At 32.8% G+C, this 22,697-nt stretch overlaps 1 protein-coding gene across 4 annotated transcripts in view; it reads left to right on the top strand.

Annotated features, from left to right (window-relative positions):
• The window catches only part of CADM2 (cell adhesion molecule 2), a 1,196,033-nt gene extending 1,174,849 nt beyond the window's left edge, over nt 1–21,184 (top strand). For all 4 annotated transcript variants that reach the window (XM_081086797.1, XM_081086795.1, XM_081086798.1 and 1 more), the window contains 2 exons: nt 17,873–17,998; nt 19,067–21,184. In XM_081086797.1, coding sequence (XP_080942923.1) covers nt 17,873–17,998; nt 19,067–19,185 — 245 coding nt within the window. In that variant the 3' untranslated portion in view covers nt 19,186–21,184. The remainder of the gene's footprint in view (nt 1–17,872; nt 17,999–19,066) is intronic.
• The last annotated feature ends 1,513 nt before the right edge of the window (nt 21,185–22,697 follow it).

Raw genomic sequence — 22,697 nt, 5'->3', positions numbered from 1 at the left:
AAAACATATTAAAAAATATAGTTGAAATGTATTGCTGAAGGATGGGGTAATAGAAGACTTCAAGTTAATTTTACATATTTTTTAACATTTGGAAATTTATATTATGATTATGTCATTTTATTTTCAAAGTCAGAGAAAGGAATTTGAAAAAAATACACATGTACACCTCGCTCCTCGCACACATGCACAGCCTTCCTAAAGTGTTCACAAAAGAAATGACATTGTTTTATATTTTGTTGATTTTTTTAAGACTTTGAAATCCATATAGCAGATTATAACTAAAAAGGAGAGACATTACAGGTTTCTATTAATATAGGATAACATGACTAATGAGAAATGGTTAATTAAATCACATGCTTATTCTGAAATGACTTAAAAATGTTGTTGCTTGATCAAAACTCTAATAACGGTTATTATTACTGTAGTCCTAATAGTAAAATATTTTTGCAAAATATTTTTATTCCAATTAAAATGTTAATTTAAAAGCATAAAATTATCCTATCAATATTTTATTTTATTTTATTTTTTTCACTTTAAGCCAATGCAGTATACACTACAAATACTTTGGGGCTATCTCACATCTCAGTTGAGAATTGCTTTAAGTTTGGTGACTTTTTTATTTCCATTGACACCACTATGCTATCATTTCAAATTAGGGCAGACCTTGAAAAATGTCAATTGTACAAACAAACAGCACATATGGACTATCTATCAACTCTGTACTAAACACCATCCTCAGAACTTCCCAATTCAAATTCCTTTTCAACTTAACAATTCTATAAGACAAATGATCAGTAAAGACAATCTTTTATAAAGAGTGAACCGAGGCTCAGTGAGACTAAACTGTTCAGGGTAACTCAATCATAAGTGGTTGAGACTGTATGACTATAAAAGAATATTTAATTGAGACTATGATTCACTTAGTATCACATTTTTATGATTTTCCCCCAAAATGGCTTGTTTTTTTTTGTTGTTGTTGTTTTTAATTCTTCTCAGACGAAGAACTGGTTTAAGACTCTTTTTTTTTCTGTTTTATACTTACAACAATAGACAATCTTACTGGTAATATAGTACTTAAAATTCCTTTTATATGTAAAGTTTTAAAAAAGCATTGTACTGTTGTTCTGTGGTTAGAGTGTCATTGGTATATGCACCAAAGGGTTGTGGGTTCATTTCCCCATCAAAGGCAATACCTGGGTTGCAGGTTTGATCCCTGACCCCAGTTGGGTTGATGCCAGAGGCAACCAATTAAAAGACACAATTATTTTCTAGTGCTCCAATGTGAGGTTTATTCAACTTGACCCAGGAATGAGGATGGAGTTCTTCAACATTGTTTTAAATTAGGGAGAAACACTGAGGTTGTAAGAACTTGGAGTCTACAAATATTACTGTTACCATTTAGGAATATGTATGTACACTACCTAAGATTTTTTTTTATTAAAATTATACACCTTTTAAAAATTGCCTTGACAAAAATAGTTCTGGATTGACTAATAACTTTGTTTCTTTAAATGACAGAGTATATGCAGGGTGGACCCCTTGATGAGCCAATATTACACTATGGATACATATCTATGATTACCTGTTCTTAGAACAGAAAGTGCTGTATATAGAAATGTTGCCTTGAGGCAATAGTTGAAAACCATGCAAACTTCTGTCTCTGTATTTGGAAAAAATAAAACAGACTTTTGTTGCAAAAAAAAAAAAAATAAGTATTTGGGCCCATGTTGCTCAGTGGTTGAGCGCCGACCCATGCACCAGGAGATCACAGTTTGATTCCTGATCAGGGCACATGCCTGGGTTACAGATTCAATTCCCAGTATTGGGTGTGCAGGAGGCAGTCGATGGATGATCCTCTCTCATCATTAATGTTTCTGTCTCTCCCTTTCCCTTCCTGTCTCTGAAATCAATAAAAACATTAAAAAAAACAGTTATGAGTCAATAACTGGAGGAACAGATATTTAACACATTTCTTGTGCTGAGGAGTAGTCTAACAATATGACCTTGAGGAAATAACTTAGCTCTTTGTTATTTTCTTGATGTGTTATCTTACAAGACAATTTGAACACTTGATGAGAGAGATTCTAGAAAAGATTGCAGAAAAAGTGATTTTATGTGGAGGTGGAAGAAACAGGAAAGAAGAGAACTAAACAACACTCCATTTATTATAGAAACAGAAATAAACAGTTATACTAAACATGGAAGACTGATTATGACTACATTATGTTTCCAGTCACAATTAGAATATGATTTATTTATGGTTATACAATTAATGATACTTATGAAGGACATAGTTTCTGCTTCTGAATTGTGTGTTTATTGCTTAAGTAGTGGAAAGTCATAAGGCTCTTCCATTAAAATTCTAGATACTAGATGCCACTTTAAAAAGGTTTTAGGAATCTATTTTTATGACCATAAGACATAGTTTAGAATATAAAATAGAGGCATTTTAAAGTTGGCATTTAACTTTTTCTTCAGTTTAGTTTAAATGACCTTAAAGCTTTCAGTTAGGACTTTTCATTTGTATGCTTAGACTAAAAATGCTATGTAATAATTGTTAAAATGAATAATTATATTTTATGCATAACAGGAATTTATGCCCAATGCTTTTTAATTATGATGTAGGACAAAATTTTATAAGTAATTGTACTTCATATTTACTTTCAAGGGCAGAAGTATTTTATATGTATGTCTGCCACTTAAATTGGCCTAATATTTAGGTCAATTTCCTCTGAAGAATTTGTTACAGGCTTAGTTAGTTCATTTTGGATACTTATTCCTTAAATTTAAAAACATAGTTCCTTAATTAATTAAATATTCCAAAATTTTATGTATGTTTAAATTGAAAGTACTGCCATAATTTAAGCATGTTATGTTTTGTGCAAACTTTATTTTTATTTATTTTTGGAACAATGGAGTTTATTTATATTCACAAACATGCATACAATGACTTCTGTCATACTCAGTGTCTAGATCTGCATGCTATCTGACCATTAAATTATTAATGGTGGGAAGGATAAAGCAGTCCATGACAGATATTAAATATGCAAATTATGTACAATGGACCCAAATCTCCAAGAGTTAACTACACTGAAGCTTCACACTAATATTTTCCTCAGAATTCATGTTATTAAAAAAACTACTAAATTTGATTCAGCCTTCTTTCAAAGTTTTTTCTATAGTTGAGTGAGTAAATAGAATCAGGAATGATAAGTGACATTTTGAATTGCTTTCCATAATATAGAATTCTGGATACTTAATTCATTTTTATTATAACTCATTAACTAATTAAGAGACTGAATATTTTGTAAGGAGATAATTTGAATTCTAAACAAATGTTCTACACTACCTTTGGATCTAAATATATTTACTTGTGAACTTGCCAAATCTAGCCATCTATTACAGCTTTAGCCATTTTGGAAAATAAGTTCTGAATTATAGGGTGAGAAGGAAACTCAGTAATGCTTGGACTTTGATGTTATTCTTCCACTCTCCTCATGCAATGGTCTCAGTAGAAAATCAACGCCGAAAGAGCAAAGGATCTCAGGAAAGGAATCCCTCCTGAAACCTGGGAAAGCTGTTCACATGAACATTTCTTTTCAGCCATCTATTCAAATTTTCACTTCCTTCAATGACAATACGCTCACACAAGTCTTTTTCATTTTGCGTTTGTGTCTGTTTTCAATTTGGAGTTTGGTACCTAAGATACAACAAAAGTATTTGTTAAATATTTACTCTAAAATCTACTAAATTTTGTATGATAATAGCAATTATTTTGTGAGATTGACTTGTGGATAGAATGAGTTAACTTATTAAAACAATTAATATGATAAGAATAAAGCTTTAATAAATATTAACCATTACTGTCATTATCTTTTATGGAAAAAGTTTTTTAATAAGACCTTTACATGCATTGCTTCATTCATTCCACGGAAAAGTTATATGTGGCTCATATCACTACTTTCCTGTGTTATATATATGGAAACTGAAGCAGAGAGATGTTAGGTTACATATTGGTAACATGGCTTTTTATTTTAACATAATTTTATATTTGAAAAAATAACAGGGTGAGATTCCAGTAAGCTTAAGATTTTAATATTTAAAATATTCACAAACCTTCCCTACTAGTATGTAATCATCTCCCCTAAATGGTGTATAGAAAGGACATGTATATTAAATTCTTCTAAATATATTTATTATTATAACTGGGAATCTGGTTCACTGACCATTCATAATGGATTTAAACCCTTATATAAGCATCATCAATATAAATATTATAATTAGCACCAGAATAATCAATTCAAAAAAAGTAGTAATATATAATTTGTTTGGATGCATTGACTGGTAACATAGTACACATTTTAGATTTATAAAGGGAAATTATTTTAGCAGTAGTGGTATTGTGTTTTTGGTGCATTGTCTCATAATAAATAATATGTTTCTACATGTGACTATTTTATCACAATAATTTCTGTATATGGACAGACATTATAAACAATTGGTACAGACTAAACATTTAATGTTGAGCATTATAAATATCCTCATTGTCAGGTATTTATTCTTTATATTTTCTTAGTATTTAAAAATTAATCTGTCCTATTATTGTTTCCTTTAGAAGCATACTTAATTATTTTCAGGTTATTTTTTTAAAGCTTAATTTAAAAAGAAACACACCTAGGTCTAGATTTCACCCTTCTGCAGAAATCATTGCATGTAATTTATGTAACCTCTAGTCTGCTTAAAAACACTTTAATTCATCTTTTTAGATTTGCACAGAGCACATTGCCCAATAGACATATGGTAATGTCACATACAAGTCATTTGTCTTCCTTTTCGGTGGACGTTCCCATTTATTCATTTTATGTGTGTAGGCTGAGACCAGTGATGTACAAAAATTTAGGTATTGTTGACATTAAAGGCAGAACAGTCCCTAGTTAGATGATATGAGGCAACTGGAGAAAAAACAGTAGCTTTTACAGATCATATAAATGTAAAAGAAATTGATGTTATAGAATGAATTTGAGTGTATTTTTTCCTGAAAATAAACAATATAAAATACAGGTTTGTTTACAGTTTCTAGCATTATAAATCTCAATATTTGATTTACATTACACTTATTAACATCTATTGAATGTGACTTATATGCACAGATTCCATATAAACTGATTTCAACAATAGCTCACTGAGGATGGCAGAGAAGAAATATATTTTTATTTATAGATGGAGGCAACTGAAACAGAGGAGGACAAACTGAAACTAGTACTTGGGTCTTATATTTCTGAGTGTCATATTATTTCCGATCTTTTCTGATCTTAGACTACTGCTCAATGCAGGAAAATTATACTCTGTAGCATATGCCTAATGGATAATTTCGCTGAATTTTTCAAGCGGTAAATAACTCAAAAATGTACCCTGATCTTCCTTTGACTGTGTAGATAACCTTAAAAACTTCATTTCTTTCCCTTTCCTCCTGCTATTACACAGGTAATCTCCTGGCAAGCTCCCTCCCCCTTTGATGTCAGTGCTAAAGGAGGTGAAGCATTTTGTGAAGGGCCCTTAGTCCTAATAGCTACACTATTCTCCTGGTTGAGAGTACTCTCTGGATTGTTCAAATTCTTCAGAACTGAGAAATTTCCCCATTTAAAGTACTCAAGAAACTACAATTCTGTGTTCACCAGAGAAAGACCCGTGAAATGCAGAGAATTATGCTAAAATCTATTTTACCCCAAAATAAGAATACCTTATCAGAGAAAATTTCCACTTAGATTTTTGTTTTCAAGGACAGAGTATCTTATTCAAGTATATATTTTATTTAGTCCCAGAACATTATTAACTATTTATGATACAAGTTAATGATATCAATTTTATATACTTAGAGAAAGTGAGTCATAAAAAATGACAAACAGAGCTTAAGAGGGACAGTTCTCAGAAGAAAGAAGGTGGAGGGCAATGCTATGAAATTAGTGTAGGATGCAGCAACACTTCACTTTTGGATCTCTGATAATCACATTTCACTTGCTAAATAAGTTTATAAATTAATTATAGCTCTAAGCTAAACAACCTGGAAACACTGAAGTAAAAACAAAACAAATAAACACAACAGTGGTTTTATGCTTATTGTCAAAATCTTTCTGAATAGGAAATCTGTGTGCTATTACACATAGAGAGTTGTAGTGGCATTTGTTGCTTATCAGCTTGGCATGGAAACAATTTATGGTGCAGTAAATATATATAATTTTAGTGGAAAGGCTAAGTGTTGTGTTTGCTGGCATTTCTTTTCCCATTATTGCAAACCTGTTATAATACATAGAATTAATTTAGAGCTCATAGATTTAGAGTCCTTATACACTTTTTTAAAAATATTTTGATTGGATTTACTGGGGTGATATTGGTTAATAAAATTATATAGGCTTCAGGTGTATAATTCTATGATATCTCATCTGCATAATGAATGTATTATGTGTTCACCACCCCAAGTCAAATCTCCTTCCATTACAATTTATTCCCTGTTTACCTTTTCTTACCTCCCCCGACCCCCTTCCCTTCTGTTTATCATCATCCTATACACATCTTTTATAGTTAAAATTATGTGGAAGCCACGCGCACAAACAAGAATGATATATTTTCATGTTTTCTATCCTTTAGAAATTATTCTTAAGTATTTTTGTCAGAAACAGTAATTGTACATAAAATTAGATGATAACAGATGGCCCCTGAGTAAATGTAGTGATATATTTCTCTCCAGGGACTTTATTAATGGCATATACTGCTAAAAGACAGTACACTTTTTCTCCATAAATTTTGTATAACTAAATTTAATGGTTTATGATAGTGACCTTCTTTCTGAAGTATTACTCTATTTAAAGGGGGAAAGTAGGCTCTTAAGTACATTAAAAAAAATTTAAATTTAATGTTAGAATCAAATTATCTGAAGCATTGAGAACAAATCTGCATGAGTCATTTTACTTAGCAAAATTTGCTAAAACATTTACATAGTAGCAGTATTATTATATTCAAACAAATAATTTACTACCATGAAGCAACAGTAATTCAGGGCTCAGCATAGCAAATTGGTATCTAAAAATCCAAATTCTGTCTGGAATTCAGTATTAGAATTTTATAATAACCATTCACTCACTCAATTTTCTTGGTCCTAAGAACTGTCTGAAAATGTTGTTGCAGCTATATTGCAAGTGTAAGCTTCCACTTTATTTTCAAGAATACTTATCTTTGGGTGAAAATAAACTAAAGCAAGTGAATTAATTCAAGAGGAAAAAAAAACATCTGAATATAGAACTTCAGGCCTAATTAACATGGAGAGACTGGTCACTGTTGTTTGGACTTTACACACATAGATGGAAAGAAGAAATTACTACAGGATGAAGAAACAACACTAATAGGGGTCATTTAGCAAAGATGGGGAATGAATCCCTCTCTATAATGAAAGAAAATATAATACAATCAAGTGAGAAGACAGTAGAAATTACCTCCACAAACTGCTATTCTCCGAATAGAAGACATCTGACACAGCCTAAAAACTTTCATAATTATTTTTAAAACTTCTCAAAAATTATTCCAGTAACTTGCTTAGGCAAGCTGTCCCACAGTTTATCAATCTCTATATTAATAATAGCTATGGTTTTCTGAGTCAACACATTTTACAGACATTGAATAAAATAAGCCATTTATAATACAGAACTTGGCACAGATTAAATATCAACAAATTATTCATTCATTTAATCTTCATTCATCAGACTCCCACCACACTCATTTTATCCAATCTCATGTTATAGAAATATTTCTCTATTGATATCTCCCTCCATCTCTCAAATATTCAGACACTTAGAATGATGCATAGTCACCACATAAAGTCCTGACGTAGTCTTTTAAAAAGATAAAAAGGAACCAATATTTTTTTACACAGAAGTTTATACTTGCCACTTGCCCCATTTCCCATATAACTAACATTTAGATAATGCTTACATTACATTGGGTCAAAAATTCTTCTAAGCCCTTTATGTCCAGTAATGCATGTCATCTTTGACTATCCTAGAAATAAAAGTATTCACATTCTAAAGATGAGAAGGCTAAGAATCTTGGCCAAAATCAAACTAATAACAATAAGTGGTTTAATGGTTGGTATAAACAATTTGTAAACCCAGGATTTTGTGAGCAATTTCTTCCACTTGAAAAGCTTTCAGTGACTTTTCTGCTTCATGATACTACTTTTCTTCTATTAGTATAAATAACACACAACCTAGTTTCATTCCAAGATTGATTTCACCTGATGTTCTTGACATCAATTATTACATCTCAACTGCTATGAAACACTGGTGTGTGAGTAGACAGAGGCCACCAGTATAAAGCAGTACAGCACCTAAGGCAAGGCACAACTCAGTTACAAGTGACTCTCTAAAAGAAATTCATCTGCTCTATTTGCCTACAGATCATTGGCTGGGGATGAGTATAGATTACCCAGACTTTCCAAAATCTATTTTCCATTGAATTTTTCCATAAGTCAAGTGAGTTACATGACAAAGATCATGGTGTAGCTATATATTACTCAGTTCAGCCTGCAATTTGCCATAGACTGAGAGACTTAAGAAAGAAATGTATTATTTTTTAAAGTTCTAGAGGTTGGAAGATCAAATTTAGAGTGCCAGCATGGTTGAGATTCTGGTGAAAGCTCTCTATCTGGCTTTCAGAAAGCTGCTTTAAGCTGTGACTTCACATAGCAGAGATAAAGATAGGTTAGATAGATAGATGATGATAGATGATAGAGAAATAGATGATAGATAGATGATAGATAGTGCATTTATATATATATATATATAAATTTTTTCCTTATAAGGTACTAATCTCATTATGAGAACTACACCATCATGACCTCATTTAAATCTATTTTTTTTCAAAGGTCTCATCTCCAAATACCACCACATTGGGTGTAGGCCTTCAACATATGGATTTTGAGAGAGACACAACTTATCCATAGCAGTTTCTCAAAAAATGAAAATCCTATTTTCCAAAGTCTCAATTATGCTATACAAATAAATTCCTAGTAAAGAGATAAGGAAATAACTAGAAATGCTAAATATTACTTTATTGTGATGCAGGATCACTTATTTCAGGAAACTAAACTTGAAAAATCTCTATACTGTCTATTTCTAAAGGTGGTAACCTCAGTTACACACTTATTTTTCTGAGTTTAATTTAATATGTGTTAACCATTTTATTGTTAAATTAAATTTTATCTGAGTTTTCAATCACACCCAAAAAATAAAAACACTCAAAAATGAGAACAGAATATCTATATAAGTGGCTTTATTGTTAAAGTGACTCTTATCATACATCCCAGTATAATATTTGGTCCATATTTATTCTACTAATTCACTTAACTCTTGTTTCACAACTCTGATAGTTGCTACCTGGGGACTATGTTTATTGACTTTGCATAAGAGGCACTTGCTTCTCTTCACTAATCCTTCCTCTATTATTTTCAGCTTTTACCTACTCTTCTATTTTTCCATATTGACATTGAATTTTATTCCTAGTTTTATCAAAAATTGCTATTAACTTTAACCTGACTTAATTAGCAATTTTCTACTCTGCTATTTAATGTACTACTCCATTTTTTATCTAAATTTATGCTGAACTACTGATAATGAGCCTATAGTCTGGACCCTAACATTTATACAGTGTTATAGATAGTTTTATTAGATTTTATTTAGAAAAAGTAAAAATTTCATATCAGCCTTACAAATAGGTGGATTAATATGCTTATTATACATAGTACATGCTCTTAGAGTTTATCATTTTTAAAATTGTAATTGTTAATCTAAATTTTCCTGTAAAATGTATATATTTTAATATATAATGACAATTATTTCTTTTAAAAAAGGTTTTGGAAACTACATTTAAAACATTTACATAAAATTATTTTAAATTTATTCTCATCTACCATTTTATTCAAACTGGAAAACCTATAAGGTACATAATAAAAGTATTTATTATAAAATGATTCTAAAATGATGTAGCATTTATAATCTCTGCATGCTGTGAACTTAGAAAATCAGATATTACTTCTTTAAAGTTGGTACTTCTTATTTTAATGGGGAAAACATGATAGATGTGATAATAGAAACACGCTGCAGTGATTTGAGAAATAGAATCATATAATTTAGGTTTCCTCCATATTACATTTTGAATAAAATTATTCTTTAAGATTATTTTCTACTCATGTAAATATCAGAAATTACTAAGCATAAATATTATTATTATTATTTGACATAATTTTCCTTTGTAGTCTTTTAGAAAGAGTCCAGTAACCCAAACTAAAGGGTGTTAAGCTCAGTAATATTTAATGCTACAGTATTTTTTGTGTGTTTTGTGCATTGTTAAGTAAAAAAAGACTTCTAATATATTGCTGAATCTATTAGAATTTACTTACTCTAATGATAACAGCCTTCTCCAGTAAGTCATGGACTTAGGAATCAATAATGATCTTTAAAGATACAGGATGTATTTATCAAAATAATAAAATGCAGACTCAGCTAACTGTAATAAACTTCAGAAGCCTGTACTTCTTCTTTTTATTGCTATGACAGTAGGAGAGGGATGACAGAAATGATATGAGAGATCTCCACTAGGACTTAGATATTTAAATTATGTATTATCTCAGCATTGTTCAGCTGATACCTGATTCTGACTCTCAATCTCCATCACTTGTGTTAGTTGTTAAGATTATAAATTAAGATGCATCACATAAACAAACTGGGAGATAAAAATCACATAATCATACCAATTGACGGAGGAAAAACATTTGACAAAATCCAACGCTCTTCTTGATAAAAAAAACTCTCAGCAATGTGGGAATAGAGGGATCATACCTCAACATAATAAAAGCCTTAAATGAAAAACCTTCAGCCAACATCATACTCAATGGAAAAAAAACTAAAACCATTTCCCCTAAGAACAGGAACAAGACAGGGTGCCCACTTTCACCACTCCTGTTTGACATAGGACTGGAGGTGCTAGTCATAGCAATCAGACAAGAAGAAGAAATAAATGCCATCCAAATTGGGAAAGCATAGGTAAAACAGTCATTATTTGCAGATGAGATGATACTGTACATGGAAAACCCTAAATACTCCATCAAAAAATTACTAGACCTAATAAATGAATTTGGCAATGTAGTAGGTTACAAAATTAACACCCAGAAATTCATGGCTTTTTTTATACATAAATAATGAACTTACAGAAAGAGAAACTAAAAAAACAACACAACAATCTCATTTATGATTGCAACAAAAAAATTAAGATACCTATGAATAAACTTAACTAAGGAGGTAAAGACCTGTACTTAGAAAACTACAGGATATTGAAAAAAAGAGACAGAGGAAGACATAAACAAATGGAAGAATACACCTTGCTCATGGATTGGTAGAATCAACATCATTAAAACGTCCATACTACCCAGAGCAATCTATAGATTCAATGCAATCCTCATTAAAATGCCAACAACATATTTCACAGAGCAAAACAAACTCTCCAAACATTCATATGGAATAAAAAAAATACCCCAAATAGACACAACAATCCTGAGAAAGAAGAACAAAGTTGGAAGGATCACAGTACCAGATATCAAGCTATATTACAAAGCCACTGTTGTCAGAACTGCCTGGTACTGGCACAAGAACAGACATATAGAGCAATGGAACAGAACAGAGAACCCAGAAATCAACCCAAGCCATTATGCTCAATTAATATTTGACAAAGGAGGCAAGAGCATATAATCCAGTCAAGACAGTCTCTTCAATAAATGGGGTTGTGAAAATTGGACAGATGCATGCAAAAAACTGAAATTAGACCATCAACTTATATCATACACAAAAATAAATTCAAAATAGATAAAGGACTTAAGTGTAAGATGGGAAACCATAAAAGTCTTAGAAGAATCCATAGACAGAAAAATATCAGACATAAGTCATAACAATATCTTTACCAATTAGGACAATGGAAACTAAGGAGAAAATAAACAAATGGGACTACATCAAAATAAAAAGCTTCTGTGAGCGAAAGTAACCATCAACAAAACAACAAAAGAGAACATGGGAAAACATATTTGCCAATGTTATCTCTGATAAGGGTTTAAACTCCAAAATGTATAAAGAACTCATACAACTTAACGAAAAGAAGATAAACAATCCAATCAAAAAATGGGCAAAGGACCTAAATAGACACTTTTTGAAAGTGTACATACAGAAGGCCAAGAGACATATGAAAATATTCTCAAACTCATTAATCATCTGAGAGATGCAAATCAAAATGACAATGAGGTACCATCTCAGACCGTCAGAATGGCTACCAACAAACCAACAAATGTCAAGTGCTGGTGAGGATGTGAAGAAAAAGAAACACTTGTGCACTGCTGGTGGGAGTGCAGACTGGTGCAGCTACTGTGCAATACAGTATGGAGTTTCCTCAATAAACTAAAAATGGAACTCCCATTTGACTCAGTGATCCCACTTCTAGGAATGTATCCCAAGAAAACAGAAACACCTATCAGAAAGGATATATCTACCCTTATGATCATAGGAGGACAATTTACAATAGCTAAGATTTGGAAACAGCCTAAGTGCCCATCAGCAGATTAGTGGATTAAGAAACAATGGTACATCTGCACAATGGAATACTATACTGTTGAAAAAAAGAAAGAACTCTTACCATTTGCAATAGCATGGACCTAGACACTTTTTGAAAATGGACATACAGAAGGTCAAGAGACGTAATCCCACTTCTTGAAATCAGAAAGAACATATGCACCCCTATGTTCATAGCAATGCAATTTACCACAGCTAAAATTTGGAAACAGCTTAAGTGCTTATCAGCAGAGGAGTGGATTAGAAAACTGTTGTACATCTACACAATGGAATACTAGTCTGCTGTAAAAACCAAAGAACTCTTATAATTTGCAACAGCATGGATGGACCTGGAGAGCATTATGCTAAACAAAATAAGCCAGTCAGAGAAGGATAAGTATCACATGATCTCACTCATTTGTAGAATACAATGCACAACATAAACTGATGAACAAAAATAGATCCAGAGACATAGAAGCATCAAACAGACCGTCAAACCTCAGAGGGAAGGTAGGGGAGGGTTGGGGAGAGGGGTAAGAGATCAACCAAAGGACTTGTATGCATGCATATAAGCATAACCAATGGACACAGACAGTAGGCGGGTGAGGGCCTGTGCTGGGTGTTGGAGGTGGCCAGGGAGAGGTCAATGGGGGAAAAGGGAGACATATGTAAGACTTTAAACAATAAAAATTAAAGAAAACAAAAAGGAATCGAAATTAAGTATAGACTTAGTTCTAACAGTTATGTGTCGGGGGGGGGGGCGGGGTGATAAAAAGCATAACCAACAAGGTCAGTATTTTTTAGAAATGCATTTGTAAGTAAACATACAAAGTAGCATTCTCTATATTTATTTTATCTTTGAAATCTAAAAAATCCTGGGACAAAATGTGGACTTATTTTGTTAATCAAATGAAGACTAAAGTTTAAAGTATTTTCATTTATTGTAAGAGTATGTGTAGAACATTATGAATAAGGTAAAATAATATGTGCTCATATATTATTTTCTCTAAAGGTTATAATAAATGTATAAAAACAATATATCTGTAATTATATCTATTAAAAATCAAGTGAATTGATCTAAAACCCATTGTAACAAGTCAAATTGTCTTAATGTACAAAAACAAAGGCAATGACCTAAGTTATCTGCGACTGCCATGCAAGTGAAGATTATAGGCAAAAGTGTATGAAATTCATCAACGAAATCTCTCACCAATAATGATTTACATCCCCCCAGTCTAATCACTATGTATAGATGTCATATGGTCCAAAGATAGTTTCTGCTGGTGGATTGATCCGCAACTTTACAGCTGACAGAAATACACACCAGCATCCAATCACAGAGTCCTTCTGCAAAACATCTCAACAATATGAATGAATATAAGAAAATAAAAGGATTTATTTTAAAAATGTTGCACCCAATTAAAAAATGGTTTCAATAAAAGAAGAGAGATAATGTATACACACAAAGTAAAAACGTTTTTCAAGATGTCTAAAAATAATTATTATACTTAAATGAAAAAAATAAGAACTTTTTATTGTCAATATTATAAAATTCTTTTAAAACATCTACTACATACAGAATGTGTTAAATAGAGAGTGGAATTAAACCAAAGTCACAATTGATAAAGACCTTTCAAAGGAATAAGAAATGGCAGAAAATGAAATCAACTAAGAAGAGGATAAACATGGAAAATATAATTAAATCAAAATGTAAATTAGTGAAATTATTTTAAAATAGGATGGAGGGAATGACATATATACAATATAAAATATGGTGTTTCTACCAGGGCACAATTTGATTTCCAAGGAAGGAAATAGAATAATTATTCATCTAAAGTAAAGTAGAAAAAAATCATGAGCCCAAAGCAAATAAACTAATCTGATTTCTCAGTTTCCCAAAAGAATGCTCAGTTCTGAGATATAGTCAGTAAATAAAATGGACATGAATTTTGACTATCTGTATTTGGGGACCTGAGCAAGAGGTGGATTTTGAAAGTGATTCTACAGTATCTAAGCAAGGAATACAAACAGATAATTTAGAGGCAAGGCAGGTTTATGTTCTGCTCCCTTCACCTGTTTTGTTTTGTTTTTAGATTTACAGCCAATGCCAGAAATTAAGGAAAATTCAATAATATATAATAGAAAGCTAAATTAGCAATAGCTCCTATAACAGATTAACTATTTAATGCTCATTGTTTTTAAAATACTCCCCCCCCCCTTTTTTTTAAGCATTTCAATTCATGTATTCTTAGTTGGGTAATTTTATTCCAGGTGGAGATTTATTGACCCATTACCTCACTTATTCTTGTGGCTCTCTCATTTCTTTTTTTTCTTCTTTCTTATTGAAAGTATTACAGATGTCCTGTTTGTTTGTTTCTTTGTTTGTTTGTTTTCCCATTGACCTGCTCCACTCAGAACCCGCCCTTCCTAGGCCTTCACCTCTCTATTGTCTGTGTCCATATATGCATATAAGTTCCCTAATCACTCCCCACGCCCCCACCCCCTCCTTCCCTCTGAAATCGGTCATTCTGTTCCATGCGTTTATACCTCTGGAACTATTTTGTGCATCTGTTTATTTTGCTCATTAGATTCCACATATAAGTGAGACCATGTGATACTTGTCTTTCTCAGCCTGTGTCTCCGGAGAGTGCTCAGCAGGGTTACATGTCTGGGCCTTCATTCAATTGCCTAGAACACAAATCACATGGTTACATTCAACGGCAAGTGAGACTGAAAACATTTAGCTCTGTGAACTGAAAGAATAGGAACCAAGTTTGTTATGAGCTAGAAATCTCTGCCCCAATATATCCTTCTGATTTGCCAAATATTCGTTCATGTTGTTTCCCTCACACAAACCACTGCCATAGCCTATCCAAAGAGACAAGCTAAAGACCTGTCAAGCCAATATATCCAACTCAAAGATAAAGGTCATTGATATGCTCGTCCTCTTCATCATTTCTGTGTGCATTACTTAAGGAACAAATGAGCCAAAAAACTAACGCTCCCCTCCGCCCCTGTACCACGCACAGTGAGAGAACTGGCCCAGGAGAAGTGGAAAGTGCTTTTAAAAAATCTGTGTAGTTGAGAGTATTACAGATGTCCCTCCCTCCCCTCCCATTGCCCTCCTCCACCCAGTCCCACCCCACCCCAGGCTTTCACCACCCATGGGCGATGCGTACATGCATATAAGCTCTTTGAAGCACTTCTTGATATAAAGGTTCCCATTTAGAAAGAGAGGAAGGGTGGGGAGCACTGAGCAGTTACTGTCCATAGCGATTATGGAAGCACGCCAGGCTGGCATTAAAAGAGCCCTCTGCCCCGGCAAAAACACTTCTGTGGAGAAACTGGATTCTCTTCTGTTCCTTCTTTTTTCCTTCCCACAATTCTATCCTGTGGAACATTCAACCTGACCAGTCATCCTCCTTGACCACATCTGAAGTGAGTGTTTCAGAATATGCCCCCTATGGCGTTTATATAGCTTTTATTTTTTTAAATTTCTTTATTGATTAAGGTCTTACATATGTATCCTTATCCCTCTATAATCCCCCCTGACCCCTCCACTCATGCCCTCACCCCCCTGTTGTCTGTGTCCATTGGGTAGGCTTATATGCAAGTCCTTTGGTTGATCTTTCCTCCTTACTCCCACCCTCCCCTAGTTTACCTTTTGCTTTCTTTAAGTTTGGGGGTCCAAGGATTGAAGTTTCAAACAGTCAGACATTTTTTTCTATCTATACATATGTTTTTTGGGCACAGTAGTTCTATTAAAATCACAGTAGACTTCTAATCAATGTGCCATATTTGTGTGCCTATAACCACACTCCATGTTTTTTTAAATCTGTGATTATATTTCTATGATAGAAAAAAACAACAGAACAATAGCAATACCTTGCCCATTGGTAATATCTTTTAAAAAATTTATCTTCATTGTTGAAAGTATTACAGATGTCCCCTTCTGTTTCCCCATTGACGCCCTTTATCCTGCTCCTGCCTCCCCACAGGCCTTCACCACACTATTTTCTGTGTCCATGGGTTATGCATATATGCACATAAGTTACATGGCTAATTTCTTCCCCCTCCAACCTCCCATCCCCACCTTCCCTCTGAGATTTAAAGGTATAATCTCCAAGCCTAATTTATTTTTTTTTTATTTTTTTCCTCCTCTAAATCCCTCTTTAGACTATAAGCAGCTACTATGACGCTATCTGCAACAATGGTCTTGGAAGGGTAGGCTGTGCTTTCAAACTGATCCTTGCTATAGGTGCTGAGCCTTGGCAGATTTTGTTGATCAAAGCTTCATTTAGTTTTATTCCTTATTATGTGACTTCTAGAAACACTAGATTTCTCAAACTTTCAATATCCCAACGATTGGGCTTTCTTTTGATCTTTTGGATCTCTGCTTGAAAACTGGACAGTTTCCTGCGCTCATCTCTTTCCTATAATATCTTACTAAAGGCAGAATATAAAAGCATATCGTTAATCTGTATCTTTCCACTCACTTCTTCTACAGCTACAAGCCCAACAAGCACTAAATCCTCCCTGCTGAGTGTTCATTCTCCTCCTTCTATCAATAATACTAAACACAATCTGTACCACCCTCCTCTATAGCATACTCTCCAGGATCCTCCCTACTGCCCTGTTCTTCCCCGCAGTCTGCTCTGCTAGAAGCACTTCCTCTTTCTAGCTTTTAAATATGGGAGTTTTTCAGGGCTCAATTTTTAGACCTTTTCTTTTATCTAGACTCGCTCTTCTAATAAGTTTATCAATTTTCATAGCTTTAAATAACATTTATATAATGATAAATCCCAAGTTATCATCTCCAGCTCCATCCTTTCATAAGACACAATTTCACTTTTAAAATATTATAATTGTGTTCATCTCACCAAAAAATAGACACATAGACATTTTTAGAAGGAGAAGAGGAGGATCAAAAGGCATAAAACTATGCAAAATCATATTAGTATTTGTTTATCCAGTTTCTCTTTAAAATGAAAACTCAACAGCAACAGTGATTTATGGGAGAAATGTTGTATCCCCAGGTATGTTGTACGTTATAGGTACACAATAAATATTATAGATACACTATACATATTTGTTGACTAGAGGATTGGTGTACTACACATTAATAAAGCTTTATTTTAATAGAAATGTGATAATTTTAATAACTCATTCTAATGCAGATATGCACTCTATGACTAATAACACTAACTTAAGCAATATTTCCTTCTCTTTTCTAGATCCCAATGCTCTGGCTGGCCAGACTGGTCCTGATCATGCTCTTATAGGAGGAATAGTGGCTGTAGTTGTATTTGTCACGCTGTGTTCTATATTTCTGCTTGGTCGATATCTGGCAAGACATAAAGGTGGGTTGTATTTAATAGTGTTCTTAACTCTGACACAAACATTCTAAAGACTTGCTTAACAATGAGATATATGAATGTACGAGAGAGAGAGAGAGAGAGAGAGAGAGAGAGAGAGAGAGAGAGAGAGAGAGAGAGAGGGAAATCTAAATACTAAATTAAATTATTTCAGGGAATTCTTGATTATTTTACTCAACTTTGAAGTTAAGTTGGCTTAGCCCTGGCCAGTGTGGCTCAGTTCATCAAGCACTGTCCCATGTATGGAAAGGTCACTTATTTGATTCCCCATCAGGGTATGCCTGGCTGTGGGCTAGATCCCAGTAGGGTGCATTCAGGAGGCAGCTGATCAATGTTGCCTTCTCACATCTATGTTTTTTTCTTTCTTTCCCTCTCTCTTCTCTCTCTAAAATCAATAATAGAAACATGTTTACAAACTAAATGAAGTTAAGTTGGCTTAGTAAAATAATGTTTAACCAATAGCCAAAGATCACAGAGTAAGTCATAGTTGGAATAACAAAAACAGAAGCAAGTTTATAATTTATTTCTAGAACAAAAATTCAACTATAACACTAAGCTTTTGGTTATTCTTTTTAGGTTTATGGACACACGTGTGGCCATATTAGCAAGAGTAATACGTGTTGTTGTTTTTTTTTGTAATGGGCTAGGTAGCAAACTCTTGATATAATCTACTTTTAAATGGAGTTACCAAAAGAAATGGTGACACATTCGATGTGATCATTATCAACTGCTTAACAAAGGACCCTGATTGCTACAGCTGCATGGATCACATGGTCTGTATCCATCATTAAAGAAATCAAAGTATTCATTACCCACTTCAGCTTGGCTGTTATCTCTAGTTAACCTGGCCACAGCTTCCTCTACAACATTTACCTAAAAGCGGAAAGAATGTGTGCAACTTTAGAAGGGTAAATTGTGTGGTTTATTACACCTCAGAATATTTTCTAACATGTAAGATATCTGGCATAAGTTCCTTCCTAAATCAATGCTGCTTTAATGCTGGCTATTTACCATTCTCACAGAACTAACACATTTTTCTTCCAATACCCACAGGAACATATTTAACAAATGAAGCTAAAGGAGCTGAAGATGCACCAGATGCTGACACAGCCATTATCAACGCTGAAGGCAGCCAAGTCAATGCTGAAGAGAAAAAAGAGTATTTCATTTAAAATGCAGGCCAAGATTCTGAGTTTTACTTACCAGGCTGGCTGCTGGAGAAAACTGGCTATCATCTTTCAGAATTTATTTCTACCATCTTCGCTACCTTTATTAACTTCCATACCGTACTGCTATCCGTAGCCAGTGCATACCAGCAATCAGCTGTCGAAAGCATCCTTCTTTAATTACTGTACCATCCATAATGCAGGACATTTCTTACTGCCTAAATTCCACACCATTGCTCTTTTAACATACAGTGCTTGAATATACAGCCTTAACAATGTTAATCATCTCCTTGGGTCATGATATTGAGTTGTTTTTATACATTGAAAAATGTATGCAGAGATTTTTTTGTTTTGTTTTAACCCCTCATTTTTCACCCTCTTTACATCATGGACTTAGTCAGTTTGCCATTGGACAGCTTTCACAAGAAACAGGATTAGATGAAGAGCTAATGTGCTTAAGTTTAATGAAACATTAGAGGTTTACAGATAATATTTTCTACATGTCTCTCTTCAAGGACATGCTTAGAAACATATGCCCTAGGAAACCACAAACGGAAAACACTGTAGTATAGCTCGGGACTGTTTGTGATATACTGGTAAAGCTGTATCAATTTGCTATTTAAAAATATAGCACTTGATACAGGAGCCATGTGTACGAATTGTAATCATGTCATGGTACCTTATATAATTATATAGCTCCCACCATTAGGTTATTTTAGCTGTTTGCCAATAAATTGCTACAAACATTTTACTGCTTTGGGAATCACAAAGATTTCATTCATTGCTCTGATTTGATTCTGTAATTTATTTGCTTCACAAGGACTCACCTTCCTAAACAAAATTGAAATATCCATAGGGCACAATTTTGAAACATTTTAGTATCTGTATATAGTGCATATAATAAATCCAATTAAACATTATTTGATACATATTTAACTTTTTGGCTGTAGGTAATTCAATCATAAGTAGGCATTTTCTAATGTCCATTATATCCCTTTAGATATTACTTAAACCAATATTACAAGTAGATAACACGTATTAGTATTTTGTCTGTATGTCCTAGCACTGTTCAACAGCCAATTTTTCTAGTTCTTGTTAATTTTTATTTGTTATACAATGGAAGCACAATGTTATAAGGAAAGGTAATTTTAAGCTAACAACCAGTGCACAGCCTCAGGTTTTAAATTACAACCACAATAGAATAACCTAAAAATAAACTCTTAGTTTGCTAAAATTTTACAAAATTTAATTTGGCAGTTCCAGAGCTGCTTGCCTATGTTGGTTTGCCAAAAAGAAGTGTTTAAGATATGTTTTCTGTATAAATGAACTAATTCTTTATATTAAATTCCTGTCTATGCATTTTGTGAGGGACAAACTTATGAAACAATGAGTGATAGAGAATTTCTGCCGTTCTTTTACCTCGAAGGTGAAAGTCTCTTTCTCTGGATTATTTCTGAAATTTTGGTGTATTTAACCATTAAGAAATGCTGTATTCTTAAATATGACACAGAGTTAATCTAAAGTCATATTATTTCTTCAAGTAAATAACAATATTGTTAGATTAGTTCTCATTACATTTGTTATATGCTAAAGATTAAACATCCAGTTAGGTAAAAATTATTTTCCCATTCACAAGCATTGCACCTTTAAGAAGAAAACGAATATGACAATATGGAAGCTATACTTGTGATGTCAAAGCATGATGGCCTATGGTTTTAAAAATATCTTGGAATTTATTTGGGGGAAATGAGAATATTCAAGTACAACATCAAGTGTTAATATCAAATGAAAGACAAGGGTGCTGTATCTTAGATTATTTATCAGAAAAGTTTAAATCCTTTAAAGATGTTAGAATTTTAAATTGTTTTTTATTGTTGAAGCATTTATCTTGTTGATTTCTTACAAAAGAAAAAGGATGATGTCAAGCAGCACTTTTTCAGAATATACAGAACATAAATAATATGATGTGGTTGAGTGTTAACATAATAAATCATATACAGTATGACATTTTAAGGAAATAAGTCTGCATTGATGTGATTGCATGCTTGTTTTTACAGTTCAATTCATACCATCTGTGGAAAAATGCAATAATATGTTAATATAGTATGGTAGTTTGAGAGAATCAGGTAGGTGCTACTAGACACATTGAAACTAGAATAGGTTTATAAACTGTTCATATCTTTCAATGCATAATCTTTAGAAAGACTCCACAAAGCAAAATTCATCCTGTTAGTAAAAATGGAAAGGTTCTTATTACAGAAGTTGTATAAACTGCATCATCAATTACTATTTAAAGCCTAATTTCAGGATGCACTTACAAAATTGCTACTCTTCACTGATGTATTTACATCTCTCTTCATTTCATCTATATTCTACTTTGCTCCAACTGCTAAATTGTTTCCTAAATAACTCAATCATTATTTATAACACTGTAAAATTAGGGATCCAAAATTGGTTACATTTCAAGATTGTTGATTATTTAACCCTTTGGAGTAATATAAAAAATCATTAGAAGTCTTAAAAAGAAACTAACTAACTGGTATATTATGATTTGTGGGTTCTAATAAAATATTTTGCCAGTTCAATAGATAGGTTTGGATTAGGTATTGTTTTTAGTTACTCGGAAAAAAAATAGCAATGGAATTATATTTTCCCAATTTTAAAAAGTATTTTATCTCCACCAAACAAAAAATATATATATAAACGCTGCTTATTTCTATAAAATTCAAAATAAAATGAAATATCATTTTTAAATGGAACCATGTTAATTGCATCATCTGAAACATGCACACTCATACCCACAGAGAGCCAAATTCTGTCTCTGCTTAGTGAGCATAGTAGCTATGGAACTCAGTGAGAGTGTGCACACATAGACACACACACACACACACACCCCTAGTAGGATATGAAACATTAATTTTTACCAAAAGTAGCTATTCTCTGCCAGTGTACTGTTTACAATGTAAAATGATTGTCCTTCATCAAAAATTTGTAAGCGGTATTTTTTTCTTTTTCCCATTTTTGAGCGTCCTAAATAGAACAATTATTCAAATTAGGAAGAAAAAGAAAAGTTTGTGAGTACAAGAGCAAAGACAGAGAGCATGAGCAGAGTATTGAGAGTGTGGGTGTGTGTGAGAGGAGAGAGACATTGATTGACTGATGGATGATTGATTGATTTTCAACTTGTTTTCTTTTACCAGAGAATTCAAGAAGCAGTTTAAGGAACCTGTTATTGGCATTTAAACTAGAAACTGGATGATCTTACATTGATTCAAGAAGCTTAATCTTGCATTGAAACCCTACAATTAAAATAAAAAAAATAGAGAAAGAAAACTAACTTTCCTAAATATGGCAAAGAAGCTAACACTTCATTTATTTTTATTTTTTGTAAAAATATATAAATATCTCCATTAAAGGACAAGTTCATGTGTAGTTACTTACTCATGATTGTGATAGCATTGAGATTCCATATAGGCACATGTACAGCAGCTGTGACACTGACGGTTCTTCCATGTAAT

This window comes from Myotis nattereri (genome assembly GCF_964212035.1).
Source record: "Myotis nattereri genome assembly, chromosome: 3".
NCBI lineage: Eukaryota > Metazoa > Chordata > Mammalia > Chiroptera > Vespertilionidae > Myotis > Myotis nattereri.
Note: the sequence above shows the minus strand (reverse complement) of the source record. Positions and strands in the feature narration are given on the sequence as shown.